Source organism: Tenrec ecaudatus, chromosome 4 (genome assembly GCF_050624435.1).
Source record: "Tenrec ecaudatus isolate mTenEca1 chromosome 4, mTenEca1.hap1, whole genome shotgun sequence".
Classification (NCBI taxonomy): Eukaryota; Metazoa; Chordata; class Mammalia; order Afrosoricida; family Tenrecidae; genus Tenrec; species Tenrec ecaudatus.
The window spans coordinates 178,595,923-178,619,823 of record NC_134533.1 but is presented as its reverse complement, the minus strand read 5'-3'; the positions used below and the strand labels follow the sequence as shown (position 1 = coordinate 178,619,823).

Here is a 23,901-nt window from a genome sequence, read left to right as displayed (position 1 = left end):
TGCTAAGAAATTCTTAGTCTTTAAATTGTAACCCCTCCCATATTTGCCTATACATTTTAGATGAACATATGCTGAAAATACTAAAGTATACTCAATGTTGGGAGCAAGTTTCCTACATTAGAACCTAAACTCAGTAACTAGTCTTTGCTTTTTGGTTTTGTATCTATGCAATCATTTTCTTGTATGATAAAAAAATTTAACCGGTCATAGAATTTAATATTTTTTTACTCCTAGGTGTTTCTGTGTGTGCAAAGATTATTGTGAGACTATAAAAAGAGTATGATGTATTAGAGAACTCAGAAAATAGCAGCTATTTATATATTCTGATGATAAATATTCACTAGCTTATGCATATTTTGCTTTGATGCCAATGGGAATGGTGTTTGTTTCATGTACATGTGATGTGTCTTCTTAGATCTAATCAATTATTATTAATGAGTGGATTCAAACAATTTTATTTGGAGAAGGAATGCAAATATGACTTTCTGCAAAATCAAGTAATTAAAACTCAAGTAGAATCTGTGTGATTTATAATATATGATTGATAATTAAATAAGTACTAAATAGAACCGTCATTTCAAGATGCTTAAAATGAATTTGATTAAAACTTTAGTTAAAAAAGAACACAATTCATGTGTATATTTTATGTTTTGAATACATAATGGTAGTAATAAATTGTCCTTGTTTCCTATTTTGTCTTTATAGCATATAGTACTTTCTACATTGTGGGCTTAATATTGTCCATGCAGATACCCTTTGTGGGATTCCAACCAATCAGAACAAGTGAACACATGGCAGCTGCAGGTATGCAAAAAATACTCATTTTCCATCTTCTAAAGAATATGTAAATATGTAGTTGGGCAATCTTCAAAAAAACCTGAATGTGTTTTATTTTAGTTTTAACTTTTGTCAGAAAGAGTCTAAAGCACCACCGCTTTAAAAATGAGTATCTATAAAAGAGTTTGAATTTTTTTCCCCCCGACAAAAATGTGTATATACTCAACCATTGCTAGTTTTTTTTGTTTTCTTTTTTCCATCGCTGGTTTTATAAAAGGTAAAATCATTCTCTTTTGGATAATCTATGCTACTTGCAAACATTGAATAGCTAACTTTGTGTAAACAAAGTTTGAACAGTAGACTTATCTCTGCTTTACTGCCACGCACCTTCCATTTCAGCAATTCAGGTGGGACATTCCATTTTTCTGTCTTTCACAGCTCACTAGCTGATATTCTGTCTATACCTTTTATATTGATGGAAGAATTCTCTGTAATTATCCTCTATATAAACAGTACTTTGTTGTTAATAACCTGGACCACAATTAATAAGATGATGGGAGATCTGTGAATAAAACTCTGTCGTATTCAAAGAAAATCTATGGGTAGCTGTTTTATTGGTGACATTTCCTATAAGTATAGAAATGCATGTAACTTTATGTATGAAGTTCCTTATCTCTGACTATTCAGTTCACCAGTCCCCCCAAAAGTAAAGAAGTTTGCCTTACTCTGTTATATGACATATTAAAATATATAAAGTGTTGTTTTTGAAGTGCTTTTTTTGTTTCTGATTTGTTACCGATTTCTCAAGTAGTGATGTGAAACATAGAAAAATGCATATTCAATTTTGAGCGTAAAGGTAATGTAGAACAAATGTGAAGCAGTGCTTATGCAACCACGCAGTCACCTTTTTGCTGCATATGTTATATTTTTAAAATCAAAATTTAACATTTATTTAGACATTTTTAAATGAGCTTTTAAGAAAAATTCCTTTAAAAAAATTTTTAAAAAACAAGTTAAAAATCATTCCAGGTGTGTTGAAATGTCCGCTTATTTTAAAGTTAGGCCCTTCATGCTTTTTTTTCTTATATTTTTACTTCTTTTTAATTACATACTTTTCTATGTTACTACTTAAATTTTGCATGTGTAGCCTTCTCACTTTTGTGGTAATTTGGAATTTTACTTAATTAAGGTCGTATCCTATCTCTCTGCTACAACCAGTGCCTGTATGTCAGAATTTTCTCATCAAATCACTGCTCCTTGGCAGTGCAATTTCTGTTATTCTAATGACGTCTTTATTACTTCCTTTCCCAATTAAAATGTGTGGGCAAGGGAAGAATTCATTGTGCTAAATAGAGCTTCAGGTATTGAAATGGGATTATTGTTGTTACTTTTTTTTTTTGCACCTGGTAGTCCATGGCAGGAGCCCTAGCTAGTATGGTGGCTAATTTAAACACCGGACTGGTAACCAGAAAGCCAACTTTTTGGAAGCTTCAGTCACTGTGGGTGAGATGTGGCAGTCTACTTCTGCAAAAATGACAGCCGAGGAAGCTCTTTGGGGGCAGGTCTACTCTGTTCTGTAGGGTCACTGTGAATAAAAATGGACTTGACTCTATGGTGGTAGGTTTGGTTTTGGTGGTCCATGGTACTAGATGCATGTTTGGAGAGAATGATTAGGTGCAGGGGAGGGTATAATAAAATGTTTTGATACATTAAATCGGTTAGCTGTCATTTGACGAGGGGAATCTTGGCTAGGTGAAATTATCTAAAAGCAGCAGCTCTTTTGAATGAACATTCATAAATGATCGGGGGACATGCTCTGTTGGCTTATTCATGTGTGTGTCTTCTTTATTAGGTGTCTTTGCACTGCTGCAAGCTTACGCATTCTTGCAGTATTTGAGAGACCGACTAACCAAACAGGAGTTCCAGACCCTTTTCTTTGTGGGTGTATCGTTAGCTGCGGGTGCTGTGTTCCTAAGTGTCATCTATCTTACTTACACAGGTATGTGAGATGTGAATTGTATCTCGACATTACTTTTAAAAGGATACAAATTCCATTTATTGTAGTAATCAAACTTTCTTTATGAAAAATATTTTAAATAGCAAAAGTTCTAAAATCTCAATAGCATTAATACAAGTTATATCTTTTTAGAGTATCAGAGTATCAAGTTTATTATATTGAGTAAAATACATGTGATACGTTTTGAATAAATATACTTTTAATAACCTCAAAGTGGACATAACCGTTTCTTTATGAACAGTTATATATTTTAAGTTATTATTTCTTACCGTGGTAACCACATAGGTTGCTCCTACCCTACTCTCTCCCTCTTCAGAGTTAATATAATGGCAGCCAATTGACAAGTACGGGGTCTGTACGTAGGGGAGCGAGCGTGAATGTTTGTGCCTGGGACCTTGTGTATATGTTGTCCCTCTCTCTTACTGAAAGAAGGGCAAGAATTGGATGCATGCTTTTGGAATGTTTCTATATTTCTGGGTTATATCCTCCTTTGTCTTCAGTACATATCTCAAGGAAGATACACCCTTCCTGCTCTCTGGAATTTTTTTTTTCTCATCATTTTATTAGGGGCTCAAACTACTCTTATGACACTCCATACACACATCAATTGTGTAAAGCACATCTGTACATTCATTGCCCTCATCATTCTCAAAACATTTGCTCTCCACTTAAGCCCCTTTCTCTGGAATCCTTTAACAATCTTTTTAGTTCATTGCTTAACTTCTAAAGTTTGTCCTCTAAACCAAGTCTAAAATTTCTTAAACTTGTATTCGCTGTAATCTTAAAACATGTAACTTCTCATTGTAATATATTGTGATAGCCACGTGTCAGCTTTTTGTCAAAAAACACACATACACATGATAGCTAGTAACTGACTTTATCATGAGTGTATATTTATGTGATTTTGCTGCTTCATACTCTTATAAATCCACTTTCAAGCATCTTTTCCTTGCTAGATAAAAGGTCTGAGCTGTAGAAAATTTAAAGCTTCCAGTACTTAACTGGTTAAGCTCTTAGCTGCTATCTGAACTTTGAGCATATCCCACATACTAGTGTCTCCAAGGATGACCTCTCCTCCTCCTGTAAAGATTTACAGCCTTGGAAACGGGGGTGGGGAGCGCTATTGGAGACAGCGACCACGTGATGACTGTTCTACTCCTTCCTACAGGGATGCTGTGAGTCAGAATCAAGTTGATAGTGATGGGAATTTTGATTTGATATGAATTTTGTTGTTTACCTGATAGAATTTAGTGTGCTGAATTGGGTAACTTACGCCCTCTCCTTTTTTTAAGTTAAATTATCTATATATGGATCTAGATAGGTAATTCAATTGTATCTAACATGCTGTATTTTTCTGGAAGTGCCTTTCCTAAGACTATTGTAATTTTTTATTTGATCATAACCTTTTGACTGCCATCTGTCAGGAATATGTTATCTATAAAAGAAAAACTGAAATTACATTAATATTAGCTTAAGTCGATCCATGCTGAAACATTTTTAAAGACATGAATTTTCTCTGTATTTTTCCTTGGAAGGTTACATTGCACCATGGAGTGGCAGGTTTTATTCACTATGGGACACTGGGTAAGTGTAGGTGCATTACCTGCCCTTTTATCAAAGATTGTCTTCAACTTAATGTGTGTGGAGTTCTGTTTGAACAATTCCTTAATTCACCTCTGACATTTGGTTGAATCGCCTCCCTTCCACCACCCCACCTCCAGTTTTCATTATCACTGCCTTTATGGATAGCTGTACAAATCCACTTGTGATCTTTGGACATCTGCACGTGCATGTCTAAGAATGATAGCATCAGCCAAATGGTGTATGTTGTACTTAGTAACTAATAAGCTGTACTCAAAAAACAGATTCATGATTACTTGAATATGCGGTTAGTGGGAACCACCTGTACGTAAAAAGTGTCCCTTTCCTCTCAAATGGCCAGTTCTACTTGGACTTGTAGCATCTCTTGGAGTCAGAATCAACTCAGTGGCCCTGGCTTTGAGTTTTTAATGAAGTAGCCCTGGTGGCCCAACAGATAAAAACCGGATTGGTAACTGAAAGGTTGGTGGTTTGAACTTACCCAGTGGCTCCAAGAGAGAAAAGAGCCCTAAAGCTTATAGCCTAGAACCCCTGATGAAGCAGTTCTCTGTCACATGACATCAGATGCATCTGAACAGCCCACAGCACGCAACCACGATCACCCCCTGCGGAGTCTGCTTAAAAGGATACATACAATCAGTAGCATAAACAGCCCACCCCACTCACTCTGTAAACAAGTTATATGTGATGACTGAAAGCTAATAATTGGACACTTGGAAAAATCAGTCCAGTTGGGGTAGAACTCAGGTTCCTAACAAGCCCCAAACTACATAAGGGGTCTGGTTTAAAACCTGTTCCTTCCAGACAATTCCTAATCCCCCCTTTAGCATATCCAGTTACGTATAGGCTGGAGGTAGACATGCAAGCTCTCTGTAATCATGATAAGTCATATTGACATCCATTACACATGCAGGCCTATGTTATACCAAGTTGAAGAAACATTTAGTATCCATAATGCAGTCATGTAAACACATAACCCTTTAATAATACCCAAATTTAATCCTCTCCTTTGCTGGGCAGTCTTATTTATATACACATGGCCTTGGGCCTCTTGTAGATCCAGTAGGACCTAGCCCCTACCAGTCATCTTGCTTACCCTCCTGGACACTCTGGAAGTGGCTTTTCTCCATTCTGCCTGTTGCATGTCATGTGTTAACTGTTAAACCACTAGACATCACAGAATCCCCTGTTCTAAAGTCCCATACTTCCAATGGGCCTGAACCCCACTCTTGACCTCAGCTGTCAAAAAGAAATGACCTGGAGATGCATCTAGCCTCTGGCTCATATGGATGATTGCTACAGTGTTATAGGACAGACTGACAGTGATTCTCCTGATTGTACAGAGGGCATATTAGTTTTTGTGTTACCAATGTGAACTGAGGAGGTGTTTCCAGTATACCTGGGGTACATTGGAATATATAAATAAGAATGGGTAGGGGATGGGAACTATGTTTACAATTAAAGGACATTTTTCTAAAAACTCCTGATTTATCATTATTGTATTCACTCTAAATAATATCAACTTCTTTATGCTAGGTATGCAAAAATACACATTCCAATTATTGCATCAGTATCTGAGCATCAGCCTACGACTTGGGTGTCTTTCTTCTTTGATCTACATATTCTTGTATGTACCTTCCCAGCAGGCCTATGGTTCTGCATCAAAAATATCAATGATGAACGAGTATTTGGTAAGAACTTAAATAAATAATTTGGAATCATTATTTATATTCCTTATTTAAGTTATTAATTCACTTTATAGTTTTGTTTTTCTTTAACTCTACATATTCAATATAAAACTTCTCCCATTTTGTATAGATGCTTAACCATGAAAGATTTGGTGAATTTTGATTACATATAGTAATCTAATTATTAACTTTGTCCCTTTAGGACTAGTATATAAATTTTGCATTTAATTATGGCTACTGAAAAAGGTAATGCTATTATCAGGAGTCCTCAAACTACAGCCCGTGGGCCACATGCGGCCCACCCAGGACATTTATCTGGCCCACCGGGTGTTTTTACCCCATTTGTTTTTACTTCAAAATAAGATATATGCAGCGTACATAGGAATTTGTTTTTTTTTTAAACTATAGTCCGGGCCTCCAACGTGTCTGAGGGACAGTGAACTGGCCCCCTATTTAAAAAGTTTGAGGACCCCTGGCTGTTATAGTCAGAATTAAAATTGTAGCTTTATTGACACATAATCTTGGCTTCATTTTCTAAATTAGATCTGATTGAGTAGGAAGGCATTGGCTTGGGTATCCATTTTATGTCTAAGAATAATGGTATAAGAACCAGTTTTAAGTAAAATGCTCTTTGATAGATTTATGTATGTTTTGAATAAGATTTTTTTTAAAACATTTTATTAGGGGCTCATACAACTCTTATCACAATCCATACATATACATACATCAATTGTATAAGGCACATCTGTACATTCTTTGTCCTAATAATTTTCAAAGCATTTGCTCTCCACTTAAGCCCTTTGCTTTTTTTCCCCCTTCCTCCCTGCTCCCCCCTCCCTCATGAGCCCTTGATAATTTATAGATTGTTATTTTGTCATATCTTGCCCTATCCGGCGAATAAGATTTTAAATACAAAGTGTTATTTGAAAGTCATGTACTTAGGATCTCACTTCCAAGATAGATATAGACAAAGTGAGCAGGTGCCAAAGGACTATGCTGTGGCTGTTGTACATATGATAAGACTCAAACCAAGAATAGCTTTATAACGTGCACAGGCCACACAAGCCAATAAGTAGTAAAATCAAGACTTTAATGGCAAGTACAGGAATAATGGGATCCTGGGAGACACTATTCTAAATAGTATTATAAGTTACTATTAGACAAAGAGCCATTTCCGTGAGTGTTAACTAAAGGTAAACACTCATTTTTTTCTAGTTTACCTAGATCGATGGTCTTTAGAACTGGCCATGAGCCAGTGAGCAATTTATCGCTTAAAAGAAGTTAGCAAACTTAGGCCTATCTCTTGACTCAGTACTTAGTACAAAATGGTAAAGAGAATGTAAATCCACCAAAAAAGGTGTTTAAGGATGCACATTAGCAACTTTTCTTCATAATAGCGTCCAATTAGAAATGCTCCAAGTGTCACCTTTGGTAGATAAATTTTGATATATTTCTATAGTGGAATTTAGCACAGTAATTAATAAAAGAACAGCATGGATAAATCAAAGGAACCAGCACAAAGCAGAACATTTTTATGTATAAATGGTCATAGAACTGTGTACTGTGGACTATGGTGAAATAAATTCATTGTGTGCCTCGGGAAAAATAGTTATAATTGGCTAAACATAAGATCAGAACTAAAATGACTGTTTGACTTCGTAAATTAGAGCCTTTAGCCAGAAATGGTAGAACCTTTCCTTGTGTTGAGCACATTTCCAAAAAGTTCTGGCTGTTGGACATGTGCTTAAAAATATCTTTTTTAAGTCTCTTGGAAGAAATTTTACAAGTTCTTTCTTTAGTGAATAAATTATCATCTCACTTTCCCTTGAAGCAGGCTTTCTGATAGATTTTGCCACTAATTTTTCATAGACTTTGAGTTTGTAAATTTACTGTGTCTGATAATGTAATGCATAGTAACATTTCATCTGTCAGTGATGGATTTTCTAATATTGAATGCTATTGACAAGATGCATAAAGTATAATCTCCTTGAGGAACTGTAATTAAATTTGAATTGATGCATTTTTATAAACTGTTGCCATGTCATTTTATTTAGTCAATATTAGTTGTAATTTCTCAGTGTAACTTTTAAGCACATACAAAGATATTAGCTAGAGCTTTATGAGGTACTTGTCTGCTTTTAAACTTGATTTCTAATATGGCATCAAGTCTATAGTTTAGTTTCCTGTGAATGCCTTTTCCATCTGTGTTACAAGAGAACTTGTCTTTCAGTTGCTCTGTATGCCATCAGCGCGGTCTACTTTGCTGGGGTGATGGTGCGGCTCATGTTGACTCTGACGCCGGTTGTGTGTATGCTGTCTGCCATTGCCTTCTCCAATGTTTTTGAGCACTATTTGGGGGATGACATGAAAAGGGAAAACCCTCCTGTGGAGGATAGCAGTGATGAAGATGACAAAAGAAATCCAGGAAACTTGTATGATAAGGTGGGGAATCTAAAGTAAGGCCTTTAAAAATTTTATGTGCTTTTTCCTTCCACACAGGAAGCTATATGTAGTATGTGATTAAGTAAAGATGAGACAAACTGTACTTTCTCTCATTGTGACCTCTACTGTTTGCCTCACATTTTGAATGTTGGCTGGGTCATTTAGCTCAGTCTACAAGTACAGTGTGTAATTCAAGAACAAATCACTTATTTTTAGTGAGGTATTTTTATAAATACTTAATTTTAAGGTCTGTTCATACTCTTCCATTTTTGAGTGCAAAAACCCAGTGCTGTACTAAATTGCATAAAATTGGCCAGTATAAAATAAACCCCATTGAAACCATGGCTGATCCTTGAAGTGTGTGTGCCATACAACTTGTTTAATGTTATACGGAAAATGTTTGAAGATGACAGTTGGTAGATTCAATATAAAACAAAGGAAATAAGGTGCTTAAGAACGACTGGCCCATATAATGTAATTCCATTTGAGCCTCTAGGCCCTCAGGTAGCAAACAGAACTACGTGTGGTGCAAATGTAGAAAAGCCTTGTGGAGATCGGAGCACGTATCTTAATGACGTTAACTATGTCATTGGAGTATCGACTAGATTCTTGGATACAACTAAGCAGTGGGATTTCCTAGTGTATATGTATTAATTTTGAAAGTGTTTTATTAATTTTCCCCATACTAAAGTCATCCGTGGTTCTGGATTATAAGTTGGACATACCATTTTCAGGGTGCTTGTTTGTTTTAAAGAGTTTTATAAGGAAAAGTTACCATAAATAGGGCCTTTGATTATTTATCTCCCTTTGAAAATAAGTAAAACACAAGAACAACTGGCTTTAGAAGCCACTTCTTAAAGATGATAGCTTGCGCTTTGGCTGTTCCTGAATTAGGTACAGGAGAAGGGCTTCTAATTCCCACTGACTTTAAAATCTTTGTTGATAATATGTAGAAAACACTGTCACCCACAAAAATGTAGAACCAAACTCACCGCCATGGAGTCAATTCTGAGGACAAGGTAGATTACTCCTCTGGGTTTCTGAAACCAACTTTGTATGGGAGTAGGAAGCTGCAGCTTTCTCCGGAGGAGAGGATGGATGGTGGTATGGAACTGCTGACTCTGGTTAGCAGCCCAGCAGTTAAATACTGTGCCACCTGGGACCCTTCTGCAAGAGTACCTAACAATTAGTATGTTTTCTGAGGCAGAATAAAATTTATGAATTAGCTTTCTCTCGATTTTTTTGTGTATGTTCTTGAAACAAAGACACTAAAGAGTTTAACTTTTTTTTTCTTCTAATCTTCAGGCAGGTAAAGTGAGGAAACATGTAACTGAACAGGAAAAGACTGAAGAAGGATTAGGTCCTAATATAAAAAGCATTGTCACAATGCTGATGCTAATGCTGTTGATGATGTTTGCAGTCCATTGCACATGGGTGACAAGCAATGCCTACTCCAGCCCAAGTGTGGTCCTAGCCTCTTATAATCATGATGGGTAAGGAAACAGCTAACACACACACCCTTCCATAGAGCATAAAGACTGTATCTCGTGCTTTCTTCCTGAAGATCCCTGCAAAATAATTACATACATCAGATATTCCCAAGGCCAGCTCCTTGGCCATATCACTGCCAGAAATGCCTCATACTGACCTCACCTCAAATCTTCCAAACCAGTAACTCTGTGGGCAGGCTCTAGCAGTCTGCTTTTAACAGCCTCCCATATGATTTACATACTGCTTCGTTTACCTGCTGTTAGACATGCAGAATATCAGCCTCCACCCCAGAACTACTGGTCTAAAGTCTGTTCTGGTCACAAGATAATCAGATTATTTGTATGCACATGAAAGTTTGAAAATCTCTAACCTAGGTCTGTTGATTTTTTTTTTTTACTGCTAGGTGGTTGATTGCTTTTTCCCCCTGTTAAATGAGACCGTTAGCCACCATCCTTAAAACGCGTAGTGATTAATGGTCGAGACTTTAAGCTACCCTTTTGACACTTAAAAGGCCTCTTTTAACAGAATATTGTGGTTCTTTCAGCACTAGGAATATCTTAGATGATTTTAGAGAAGCTTACTTTTGGCTAAGGCAAAATACGGATGAACACGCCCGAGTGATGTCTTGGTGGGATTATGGCTACCAGATAGCCGGAATGGCTAACAGAACTACTTTGGTGGACAATAACACATGGAATAACAGCCACATTGCACTGGTAAGAATTGTATAATCAAAAGGCTAAAAATACAAAATCCTTTTAGCAGGCAGGCTTCTCTTATTAAATAGAAAACGTGTGTATGAATACTCTTGATGTGTTGAATTAAATTCTCAAAGTATTACGTATTTACTCAATGAAGGCATGTTTGTTTATTTTGTTTTCACAAATGATGTTGACTTCTTCAAGTATTAGTTGGAATTGGGAGCTGATCTTGTGAGATATTGTAATATGAGAGCCTTCCAAAAGTTTATGGAAAAGTGAAATTAAAGAATAATGGAATTTTCCCAAGACATCTTAAATTCTCATTTTTAGCTTACTGGAGAATTTGGCAAAATTTGCAACTTTTAAAATACTTATCTATATTTCATTTGTGTCTACTTGATAAATGAATAATATTTCCAAATATGTAGAGCAAATGCTCTATTATATTGAACATGCAAGTTCTGTTAACTATTGACTAAAAATCTGCATAAATTTATCACATCGGTACTTTGAAATGTTCTCATAGATCAACTTACCTAACTAAATGAATTCTATTAGTTTTATAATTAGTTATCATCTAGACTGGACATAGAAAAATGGCCAGCCCTGGCCTGAGGCCATGAAAAGTTTTATTTCCTTTAAGCCTGACTACCTTTATTTTACAACATTTATTTCATGAAATTTAATTATTATCCACAACATTATTGCATGTACTTTGATTTTGACATAAATTGGTTCAGTAGGTGAGATATTCTTAAATCTCTAATTTTACTATGGTTATCGGAAATTATTCTCCAAAACAAGTTCCATGTAAATCAAACTATTGAGATGCGTTCCATCTTGTGGCAAAAGTGTGTACATATTTATTTTTAATGAATTCGGGGATTAAGCACAGATTCTCTTTATTTTTTTCATTCTGTAGGTAGGAAAAGCTATGTCTTCAAATGAATCAGCAGCCTATAAAATCATGAGGACTCTGGATGTAGATTATGTTTTGGTTATTTTTGGAGGCGTGATTGGCTACTCTGGTGATGACATCAACAAGTTTCTTTGGATGGTTAGGATAGCTGAAGGAGAACATCCAAAAGACATTCGGGTAAGGAGCAAGATAATTAATGGTTTGTGAAAAAATCTCTCATAGTCACCAAGTGATTCTATTATTGTGCTCATTGCACCATTTTTCTTGTCATTATTCTCTCCTCAAAATTAATCCCTCACCCAAATGTTATTTAAAGACAGTAGAGGAATATGCCCAGGTTAAAAACTTCCCAAGCTCATTCATAAGACATGCCCCCCAGACACACGCACACACAGAAATCTCTTAACAAGACCTCTTTACTTTTAAATTTGTTATTTCTGAAGATTAAATAAGATCCTGCCCATTCCCCCACCCCTAAAAAACTGCTACTGAATTGATTTCTTGAAATTGTTATCTTTGCCTTAGTTTGGTTCCTTTTATTATTATTATTTATTGGGAGCTCTTACAGATATAACAATCCATAACTCAGTTAGATCAAGCATAGTTTTTGTAATTGATAGCACCATCAGTTTTAGTTCCTTCTACTAGCATATTAACTGTGCCACTGTCCTGTCAAAAAGCATTTCTTTCGTAGATCTCAGGAAAGGGCCTTAAAGCGAGACAGGCTAGAGTTTGAATGAGAAAGCTCTGCCACTGTCAGCGTGGTGCAGTGAGCATGATGCTTGTGGCTGGTGCGCATATGTGCTTTGAACACTGGGTCCTGTTCCAGCACCCACAGCTGTAATGGTGTTAACCCAGGTGAAGGGGATGCCTCAAGTAGCCAATTGTAGTGTTGTAGAGTGAGATACATAAAGCCTCTGTAGTGAAGTATTGTTAGGAAGTCCAGAGTTCCCTAGCTTAAGAATTTGATTCCTTTCAGTTTTTTATCCTTTATTGGCTTTCTTTTCCCTCTATCAACTGTTGCTTGTCAATCCATGCTATCCCTTGAAACTTGCCTCGTGGTTGTATTTTTTTGATTCATCTGACACATGTGCTTGTGTGAGATGTGTTGACTTTCCTGGAAGCCTTACACTGGTACACCCATGTGTGTACTGTCATCATATCACATCCAGCCTGTTCTGTCACTACATTCCGTCTTTTCTCCCACTTAGTTAGGTATTCCTATAGGATGGACAGCCAACATTGTGCTTTATGTGATGCACACATAAAACACGAGAGGATTCCCCACTGATGCAGAATAAGAGACTAGGGGGAAGTATATGCATGTGTGTCTTATAATGGGAGTGAGGGCGAAGGAGGTTCCAAATTTCTTATCAAATGTAAATGCTATGACATTTTTCCCTAGGCAGGATAAGCATTCTTTATTATTTATTTTTAATCATTTTATTGGGGGCTCATACAACTCTTTATTTGTACATTTGTTGCCATCATCATTCTCAAAACATTTGCTCTCCACTTAAGCCCTTGGCATCAGCTCCTCATATTTCCCCCTCCCTCTGATAGACATTATTTCTATGAATTGAATTAATCTTCTGAAATTTAATTCTCTGAACATGTTTTTCATTTGTGGGTTTATTTGGGTGGTGTTGAAAATGTGTCATGTGACAAATCAAAGTTATGTATTTAGAAATCCTCTATTTCTATGCCTTAAAAGATTCATTATTTTAAAATTTTAAGGGATAATACCTTCATGTGGTTCAAAAATAGTATACAAGAGAATATACATGCAGTAAATGCTTATCCCATGCCCAAAAGAAAAAAAGGGGGTGGGTATCAGAACTTTACATATTATAGCGTGGAAAGCTGTTTCATTCCTTTACTACATCTGTATAGTGTGTACCACTATGTGCATGCACCATGGTATATTGAGTCTAACTGATGGTTCCGTATACCGTATATACTCAAGTGTGTGCCGACCCAAATATCCACTGAGGCACCTAATTTTACCTAATTAATGTGCTGAAGAACTCAGCTTATACTTGAGAATAAACGGTACTAGTTTCTTAGCAGGATAAAGTCCTAGGCAAAGTCCTAGGTTAGGAATAACTTAAAAAACGTCTATTTGCCAAGTTGCCCCTCTATAAGGTTAATTTAGAAATTTTATAAGATTCCAATAAAAATAACTATAGGAGTTTTCTAAACACACCCTTCTTACCGCCCAGGTAAAAAAGCTGGTTTTATAATAATACATGAATGATGAAGGGTTCATGAGGTAGGGGGGAGTGAGGAAGGAGGGGGAAAATGAGCAGCAGATATTAAGGGCTCAAGTAGAAGGCAAATGTTTTGAGAATGGTGATGGCAACAAATGTACATATGTTCTTGACACAATGGATGGATGGATTGAGATAAGAATTGGACGAGCCTCCAAAAAATTATTTTTTTAAAAAAGCTGATTTTACAGTTCATATGGAAAAATAAAATAGGAAATTTTCTTAAAGGAGTGATTTAAGTAGGGAGGGAGCAGTTGGAGCTAGCCCTAGCCGGTGTTTGTTTTTAATTAAGACTTTAACATGGTTTAAAATGTAGCGGGCTTAATTGTTCTGCACTTTCTCAACAAGCATCATTGTTCTTTCTTTGTTTTCTTAGGTATATATATTATTTTTTTTGTAAATGATCAATAGAATTGGCTTCTTTAAACACCTGTGATGGTTTTGTTTGGGGCTTTAAAGGGGGATGCATATGTTACGTATTAAGCTTGGATATTAATCTTTTATATACCTTATTTTACCCTTTTCTTTTTTAATGATAAAACTTTATGAAGATACTTCCAAACATTGGTTCTTATGGAGAAGTGAAAAGGAGGAGCTATAGCTTTGAAGAATTGACTGACATCAAAATGTTGCATTTTTTTTTCTTGTAGGAGAGTGACTATTTTACGCCACAGGGAGAATTCCGTGTAGACAAAGCAGGATCCCCCACTTTGTTGAATTGCCTTATGTATAAAATGTCATACTACAGATTTGGAGAAATGCAGGTTAGTTTTTCTACATTCTAAAGAATGTTTTTAACTCTTGTTTGCTTCTTGAAGAAAACATACGATAATTATTGTTTTTTGCGTATCCTGTCCTGAGGAATGTGCTCTGTAAAGATTTTGTTGTTCATTAAATTTAGATTTAGGAAACTTCTATTTAAAAAATTAAGTGGGAGGAATCTGTTAGATCGGGAACTTTTCCCAAAAGCATTTGGCTCAAATTCAACCTTTGTCTGCCAATCCCGTCTTTTACCTGAGGATATTTGAAAGACATTGCTCTCCAGGGAAAGTTCTCTCAGCTACAAAACTTAAGATCTTAGGTAGGTCACCTTGCTGTTTGTTGGGGAAATTAAAGAATTGTGTAGGCACACGTTTGCAGTTATCACAGCTAACTAGGGGGATCTGAATTTGATGGTGCTATTATGATATAAAAACAAACAGGCATTTGGGCAAAAGGAGTGGGCAGTAGTTTTGGTCAGCCATGCTGCATTTTAGATCTCACTCTTGGACAGTTCTCATTTTCTCTGCTTAATACCTGAGGTTTTTCCCCTTATCTGTTAATAGAGGTGTTGGAAACTATTTGAAATCCCTTCATGAGTCCAATACCAAGTTAGTACCTTCATATTACAGTTTGAGAACTGCCCAGTTCTGAGTTGCTCTCTGGTTAAATTATTCCGGGAGACACAGGAAGAATTGCTTGTTTCATTTTATACCATCACCAGAGATTACGATAACTGTCCAAACTAAAGGGGTTTATTTGAGCCTCTGTTTGTGAAACACATTTTATCCTTTTGTAAAATACCATGACGGTGGTTGATAGAGGCTCATATATGCAGTGGTTTGAGTGGAATTTGCATGTCACTGTTTCATTCATTGCGGTACCTCAAAGTCGATTTGTCAAACAAGCTTTTGGTTTACCATGGTTCACAAAATAATCTTACTACTAGATTGAGGTTTGATTTCTCTTTGATAACCACTGCCTGTTCTCCAAACTCATGTTAAGAAAGAAGCATGGTGAAGGGAGACGTCGGACGGTACAAGATAGGACCAAATAATCATTAATAAATTATCAAGGATTCAAGAGGGAGGAGAAAAATGAGGAGCTGATGCCAGAGGCTTAGGTGGAGAGCAAATATTTTGAGAATGATGAGGGCAGTGAATGTACAGATGTGCTTTACACAATTGATGTATATATGGATTGTGATGAGAGTTGTATGAGCCCCTAATAAAACAATATTTAAAAAAAGAAAGCAGCACATAGGACCACAATTAGTTACCTCAGAAAATGGATCTATGATTAGTTTATGTGTTCTCTAATAGTCTCATCAGATCTCACTTCCTATTTTTTACCAACAATTTAAAACCATGCTTCCAGCATGAATTAATTTTGATGCCTGCTCTACTCAGGAATAATTCAAGGAGGCTTCAAAAAGCTTGTGGGGAAAATAGAATTTAAAAGATAATGGCATTTTCCCAGGAGTTCTTTGAATCCCTCTTATAAATGCTTTTAAAACTCGATCATGTACCTTCCTGACATGATTGCTGAAGACAAAATGAGTGCATAAGTAAATGTGAGGAAAGCTGATGGTTCCCAGCTATTTAAATACATAGCCTCTGGAGTTTTAGAGGCTATCAATAAACAAACTGCTGTCTAGTAGGGAAGCAACAAAGCCCACATGGAAGCAGCACACCAGCCTTTGTGATCATGAGGGGAATAGATACCTGAAGTTCAAAAAACAAGCAGCCAAATCAATGTGAAGGGATGTGGATGGAATGGAGACTCAAAATCCACCTGTAAGATAACTGGACTGTCCCTCACAGAAGAGCCACACAAGAGATGATAAATTCAGGGTGCAGTATAACACTGATGAAACTCATAACTATCCTCTAGTTCTAATCATGTTATACTTGTGTATGTCCATTCTTATAATTAAGATTGTTCAGTACATGAAAGCCAAGATAGCCAACCCTTCAGAAGCAGTAACAGGAGTAATGGTTCCCTGAGGGAAGAGAGGGCGGGTAGCAGTGATGACTCTTTAACCCCACGTGAGGGGAGCAAACAACAATTTGTTGCGATTGGGTATATTGGATGGTGTAACAGAGGGAAGGGAGCTGATATCAAGGAGTTCAAAAACCAAATAAGTAAATGTTTTGATATCTATAAGAGCTCGATTACAAGGATCTACATGTGACCTCCTCCCTGGGGGGACGGACAACAGAAAAGGTGGTGAAGGGAGACGCCAGATAGGGCAAGATATGACAAAATAATCATTTATAAATTATCAAGGGCTCATGAGGAAGGTGGGAGCGGGGAGGGGAAAAAAGGACCTGATGCAAAGGGCTTAAGTGGAGAGCAAATGCTTTGCAAATGATGAGGGCAAAGGATGTACAGATGTGTTTTATACAATTGATGTATGTATGGATTGTGATGAGTTGGATGAGTCCCTAATAAAATGTTTTTAAAATTTTAAATTTTTTTAAAGAGAGAAAACTTGTGTAGACAAGTGAGAACAAGATTACTCCATTTCTTGAGTATACTTAGGTTTGTTTTAAAGTGAATTCCTTGTGCTGCTGGATTTATGTGTTCCATTATTTCTCTTTTTATGCTTCAGACTAGGGGGTTTCTAAAAGTTTGTGGAAATTGTCCATTATATTTTAATTTCATTTTTCCACAAACTTTTAAGCTCCCTCGAATTTGACCTCCCTTTATATCCTTGCCTTCTTTCTGGTTATTTAACAAACATTTATTGTACATCTGCAAGTAAAACATTGAAACTATAAAGCGTTGCGAATAAGGTAGAAGAGAATAGCAGCTGGCTTCCTGGTGGAGAATGCAGGTAATATTTTTAAATACCAGCAACACGTGCTATAGCATAAAAGAACAGAGAACCATGAAATAACAGTGGCTGAAGCCACCAGTCTAAAGAAAATGCTTACCTGAAGAGGCCAGAAAAGAGCCAGTCATGTAGAACTGCTAAGTGAAGATTGTTTCAGGCAGCCATAGGTAAGCTCAAAGCCTTATAGTGTTATATGAGGAAGATTCACAACGTTTAGAGAAAAATGCTACTATTTTTCATTCTCGTTTTCCAAACATTATGAAGCCCTTTCATACCTATTAAAAATGCTTTGATAGATTTCATTTCAGTGGTTTGGCTTTTTATGTTTATAGGCTGTTCATTCTGTCTATGGATAAAGTAAAATACTAATTTTGATGTATTAGAGTCATTCTTCAGTGACTTCATAGTACCTAGTTACTGTATATACTCGAGTAGAAGCCTACCCAAATAACGGCCAAGGCACCTAATTTTACCACAAAAACTATTTAAAATATGCTGGAAAACTCGGCTTATCCACAAGTGCATACGATAACTATCCTAGAGTTCCTGGGGGTACAGATACTAAAGCATTTGATTGCTTACCAAGGGCTGCAGGTTCGAGTTCATAAGAAAGGCCTGATGGTCTACTTCTGAACATCCGCCATGGAAAACTGGCGCACGGTTCTAGGCTGACACACACAGGGTCACTATTAGCCAGAATCAACTCAGTAGTCACTGGTTTTGTTGGTTACAGTTTTAATTAACATTATTAGCGCTATTAAGTTTGTTATTCAGTACTGTTCTAAAGAGATGCTTAGCATATACGCTGTCTTCTATTATTAAATGTTTTCTAATACTGAACATTTTATTCTAATGTCACTTTTTGCAGCTGGATTTTCGCACCCCCCCGGGTTTTGACCGAACACGTAATGCTGAGATTGGAAACAAGGACATTAAGTTCAGGCATCTGGAGGAAGCCTTTACATCGGAACACTGGCTTGTTAGGATATATAAAGTGAAAGCACCTGATAACAGGGAGACCCTAGACCACAAACCTCGAGTCACCAACATCATCCCCAAACAGAAGTACTTGTCAAAGAAGGTGAGTGCCAGAGAAAGTCATTTGTATAAAGAGGAATAGGGTAATGAGGGTTGGTCGGTTTGTGTGAAAAACAATTACTGAAAAGTTTCTAAATCTGACAATTGAAACATATTTAAAGACTATGTAAAAAATATAAGGCTAGCCTGCTGGGGGGGCGTTCCTTTGTAACTGAGCATCTCAGACGTACCAAGCAACAGATTTTTCAGAGGTGGTCCTGCCTTTTGGTTTGTCCCATTCTCATTAACACTTACTCACAAAGTCAGGTGTATCTGGCCATCCGTTGCTAAACCTGGTCAAAGTGAAAATACCTAATCCTTCAGGATTAGAACTGTATTTGGTTTCTCATTTTTTCAAAGCAAATTTCTATTGGATTTTCATGTCCCCTTAGCATAATGTCGCTGTATTATTTGATAGAGAATAGGCTTGAGTTGAGTGAGGCCTTCTAAAGCCGCCCCCCATCACCATCAAAATTCATTTATCTTTTTAACTATAATTTACATGACAAATATGGTCAAGAATTGGGATGAGACTATCATACTCCTTTTCTAACAAGTATATAATATTGAAATACCTTATTGTGATCTATATCGCTTACTTCCACAGATCACTAATCTTTGCTATTGAAAAGCAAAACCTCACTGCCAACTGATAAAGCACTGCTAAAAGTGAGTGTTTTACAGGTTGCTCAGCTGTAGGAGATGGGAAGTACCTAACAGCCAAATGACACATGAAGGTTGTATCATAAGGTACTACCCATTGAAGGGCTGCTTTCAGTCTTCAGGATCAGTGTCCGTGTTAGTGCAGCTGTAACTAGTACAACAAAATGTGTGACTAAGGAACAGCAATGTACGATCATGCCTGTGAGTCTGAATTCTGGGGAAGTGTCTTGCTCTCTGGCCTTTGGGGTATCATCCTTGTCTTGGCTTCTGTAGTCCCAGTGTTACTTTTTTTTTTTTTTAAGGCTTTATGTTAGAAACTGAGTTGGTTTGACTTTTTTAATGTGCTTGATGAAGTTTTAATACCATACGCTTGATAGAATAAGTAAGGCAACAAGTTAGCCATAGCTGATATGTAAAATTTAAGACTAGTTGCTTGGTTGGTTCAATCTCTTTAAGCCTAATCATTTATGAAGCTTGTTTTCTTACCTAAGATATTTTTGGCGGATGTGCCAAGTAGTTTTATTTCCCTTACAGTGCCATAGATACGTACAGTCAACCTCATTTTGTAGGTAAGGGAACTGGGGCTCCAGAACTTGTTAGCTTGCCTTCTGACACAGAGCTAATTCCGTGGAGGCCGAGTCAGGAGCAGCATTAACAATTTTCCACTTCCTTGGTGTAGTGTTGTATTTTATTGAGCTTGAAAGCTCAAGTAATTATTCCAGGTAAACGTTTAGTGGTTGAAAGGGCAGGGTTCATTGAGTTGGTTAGTGGTGCTCGTTGGCTTGATGATGAATGTTCTGGGAGTTCTTTCATCTTCCAGGCATCTAGTTCAGTGGTTGTTCATGGCTGTTGATGGAGTCCAAACTGTAGGGAATTGCTCAAAGAAATTAATAAAGTATTCTTGCTGGTAATACTCTTTGAAAGAATAGCAAACTGGTCCCAGGAGTTGGAGATTAAAGATGTCCCAAATGTGGCTTTTCCAAAATTGTATTCTCCATTTTAACCCCACTCGTCCTTGCTTACATTCCCTCATGTCCCGGGGTTTGGGGATTTGCTGCAACATACCACCAAAAACTCAATTAATTTTGAGACCAATGTCTCGCATGTGGTGATGGGTATTCTTCATTTCCAAAACCAAGTCAGGCAGAGAGGTAAGCCAATTGCAGGGTCCTAGAGCCAGATGCCCAAAATGCTGAAAGAGTCACAGCAGGATTTGCTTCTACCAAAACTCAGTCAGGAAGTAGAGGTGTGGCTTTTCAGGTGAGCTGATGAACTGCATCTTGCATTAGAACTGTACGGTGGTACCAGTGTATCTACCCTATCCCAGGAAACAAAGGATATATATGTTTTACACCACACCCTCTCCTAAGCTAGATTCTTAGAGATGCCCCTAGGAAACAAAGAATGTGGCGAGGTTCACACCCTCCACTAAGCAAAAATCTCAAGATGCCCCTAAGAATGAAGTCACACCCTTTACTTGATCACAAGTCACATCTCAATCCCACCGTAATCTTGTCTATTATTATATGCTCTCCAAAATGGGATTTTAGCTACTGGATGGGTAATGTTCAGATATGTCACATGAGGAATTATGGCCAGAAGGGCCACGTTAATTGACAGTTCATTCATCTCTATTCAGTAAGTCGTGTATTTGGGGGTAGTGCTGAAGTTGTTCGTGGAAAAAATGGAATTAAGAGAATTTTCCACAAACTGTTTGAACTTCCTTGTTGTATAGATGTTGCTTTTGAATCTTTTAGAAAGCTACAACTGACCCCATATGTTGTGTTTCTTTTTAGACTACCAAAAGGAAGCGTGGCTACATTAAAAATAAGCTAGCTTTTAAGAAAGGCAAGAAGATATCTAAGAAGACTGTTTAAATCCACTGTTCTGGTTCCTAACTTGAAGCAGTTGTCCTTGTGAGAACCGGTCTTTGCCTTTAGCTCATGTCATGTTTCACAGCAACAGAGGGTACAGAACCATCATTGGTCCAGGTTAATGTACAAAATTTTCTGACGATGCCTGATTAAAAACAATAAAATTGGCTTATTGAGAACAGCTGTTTCCGGTTTGTAGTGTGAAGCAAGACCGAGCACTGCTGTCGCTGTCTAGCAGCAGGTTTTTTATTGGTACATATTATCCTTCAAACCTGAAAATTTGGACTAATTGCACCAAAGAACCCTCTAATTTGGTCCTTGGCACATGCATACTTGTCAGTTTTTATTCTTTTACAAGACCTGCATTTCATTTGAATTCCCCAAATAGCAATATGTAAAATACAAATGACAGTGGGTGAGGAGAGTTTCTTGAACTAGTAAATGAGTACAGGCCTGAGAAAAGAGAGAGGTATTAGGAAAGAAATTATACTTCCTTAAAAATATATTTATTTTCATGTTTCTCCAGTGCAAAGAATGTTTCATCAAATGTCCATTTTCTCTTGCTTACTGTTGCCTCTGTCCGAGAAACTGCTGCTGTTTCCAAGATGGAACTCTTGAGTCGCCAGCAGGTTCACAGAGTATTTTTATGTTGACACGTGGCTGCTGCGAGTTGTTTTCTCCAGGTACTTACAGAGCAGATGTTGTACATTGTTCATTCAAGGGCTAAATTTATATCCTTTGGAAATCATGGCAACAGCACGGACTGTTGCTTACCAGGATGGAGTTTGGTATCTTAGTACTGAGGGTAGCACTATGTTTACATGCAAGAGTTTTAAGGAAAAACCCTTCAAGTTGACAGGTATCCAAAGTTCATTTTCTGTGACTCTTCAACATGACAAAGGATTTGTAAACTTCGCCTGTAAACTTTCTTTCATGTTTTAAAAAAAAAAAAACATCCATCACAATGGTTTTGTTCTCTGCTCCATACTTTTTAAAACCTCTTAGGCGTTTGATGAAACACTCTTTAGAGCTATATGCATTTTTTACTTTTATTAAAAATGTGACAATTGTCAAATGCACTAAAATATAAATGGAGATTGACCATGTTCACTTTCCAGCTTTGAGGCAACTTTATACAGACTTGAAAATTTTCTTCAGTTGTTTAGTAAAAGTGAAAGAGAAGGGGTTTTTCCTGCCACGGGATATAACGTTTTTTTATATAATAAGCATAATTTACACCACTGCTTTTGGTGGGAAAGTGCAGAATAGTATGTACCTTTTATGAAGAAAAATGTAATTTACAATGTTCCGTGAGAATGTTACTGCTGATTTTCTTTTCCAAGGTGTAGAATATGTCTTTGATTTATAAAATTCATTTTTGACCCGAATGATGGTTCTTTTACAGACCTATAAAATGGCTGTAACATTTTCACAAATAAAATGTAACTAAATTTGGATTTCTGGTACCTTGTCATTGGGGCGGAGGGGGGGGATTCTGTTTTACTTTGTTACGTTAAAATTCAATGCAGAGAAGTTGTTGACTGTAGGGGAAATAAAGTTCATTCAAATTTTGTGTTACGTGTTGTCTTTGACAAGTGGTCTTGTTTGAATGGAATCATGCAACTGAAGACATTCCTCCTCCTCGGTTCCCTTTTATAGAAACATTGAGAATGCTTACAAAAAAGAATGCTGTGTTAATTCAACTTGCACCAACTATTGTATCTTCTTTATTCCCAGTATGGACCTCTCCTTTTGAGTTCTTGTGTTTGGAAAGAAGTTATCTTTTCAATTTAAATAACAGGAACCTGTTCCATAAAGTTCCCGGATTTAATCAGCATTATAATTTTCTCATGAGCAGGAAGAACCTCCTTGACCACTTTTAGTTCGGGAAACAGCAAAAACTAATTATAGTCGCTTAAGTATTTGTGGTTTCACTGTAGCAGAAAAGTGAAATCATAGTAGTTTGGATGCATTGGGGTGTAGGATGATTGGCATAAAATGTTTTCTTGGTCTCTAAAATATACTTCATGTGTGATCACAAACACTACATCACCAAAATTAAAGATCATAACCTTAAAATTTTAGGCTATAAACTTGTTTCTATGCTATACTTAAGAATGGAACAAAGCTATAATGCTTTGTAATATAAATACAGACAAAATTTAAGTTTTCATGTTGCCTAGGATCCCTAGTGGCACCTTGGGTTAAGCATTGGGCTGCTACTCACAAGACTGGGTGGTTCAAACCCAAGCACTCCAAGGAAGAAAGATGAGGTGTTTTACTGAGAGAGAGAGACAGAGAGAGAGAGAGTCTCCGAACCTCTGAAGGGCCATTCTCCAAGGGTTGGTCCCAATCCAGGGCTGCTATGAGTTTAAATCAACCCATTAACAATGGGTTTGTGTTACAGGGTTTATTGCTGCAGTTCTAATGCACCTGAGCCAGAGGACTCAAAATCCAAACTCACTGCCATCCCACTGAGACAGTTCTCCCTGACAGTAACCCTATAGGACAGGGAAGAACTAACTGCCTATGTCTTTCTGAGACTATAGCCTTTTTTCTTCTTCTGAGATTATAGCCTATTAAGGGAGTGGAAAGCCTAGTCTTTCTCCTGAGGAGTGGCTGGTGGTTTCAAACAGCTGACCTTGCTGTTAGCAGCCCAAAAGGGTGAAAACATCCTAGTAGAGTATGTGTTCCCATTTTAAAAAAACAAAAAACACTTTATTGGGGGCTCTTAGCTCTTAAAACATTCCATACATCAATTGTATCGGGCTTATTTGTACACATG

The 23,901-nt window shown here is 37.0% G+C and overlaps 1 protein-coding gene across 1 annotated transcript in view; it reads left to right on the top strand.

The window, feature by feature from the left end:
* Positions 1–22,694, top strand: part of STT3B (STT3 oligosaccharyltransferase complex catalytic subunit B) — a 92,816-nt gene extending 70,122 nt beyond the window's left edge. Inside the window, exons 6-16 of the mRNA XM_075547108.1 lie at positions 706–804; positions 2,630–2,776; positions 4,330–4,378; positions 5,930–6,084; positions 8,312–8,523; positions 9,829–10,016; positions 10,559–10,730; positions 11,638–11,811; positions 14,555–14,668; positions 18,371–18,583; positions 21,039–22,694. Of these exons, the coding sequence (XP_075403223.1) occupies positions 706–804; positions 2,630–2,776; positions 4,330–4,378; positions 5,930–6,084; positions 8,312–8,523; positions 9,829–10,016; positions 10,559–10,730; positions 11,638–11,811; positions 14,555–14,668; positions 18,371–18,583; positions 21,039–21,119 (1,604 nt within the window). The 3' untranslated portion in view covers positions 21,120–22,694. The remainder of the gene's footprint in view (positions 1–705; positions 805–2,629; positions 2,777–4,329; positions 4,379–5,929; positions 6,085–8,311; positions 8,524–9,828; positions 10,017–10,558; positions 10,731–11,637; positions 11,812–14,554; positions 14,669–18,370; positions 18,584–21,038) is intronic.
* The last annotated feature ends 1,207 nt before the right edge of the window (positions 22,695–23,901 follow it).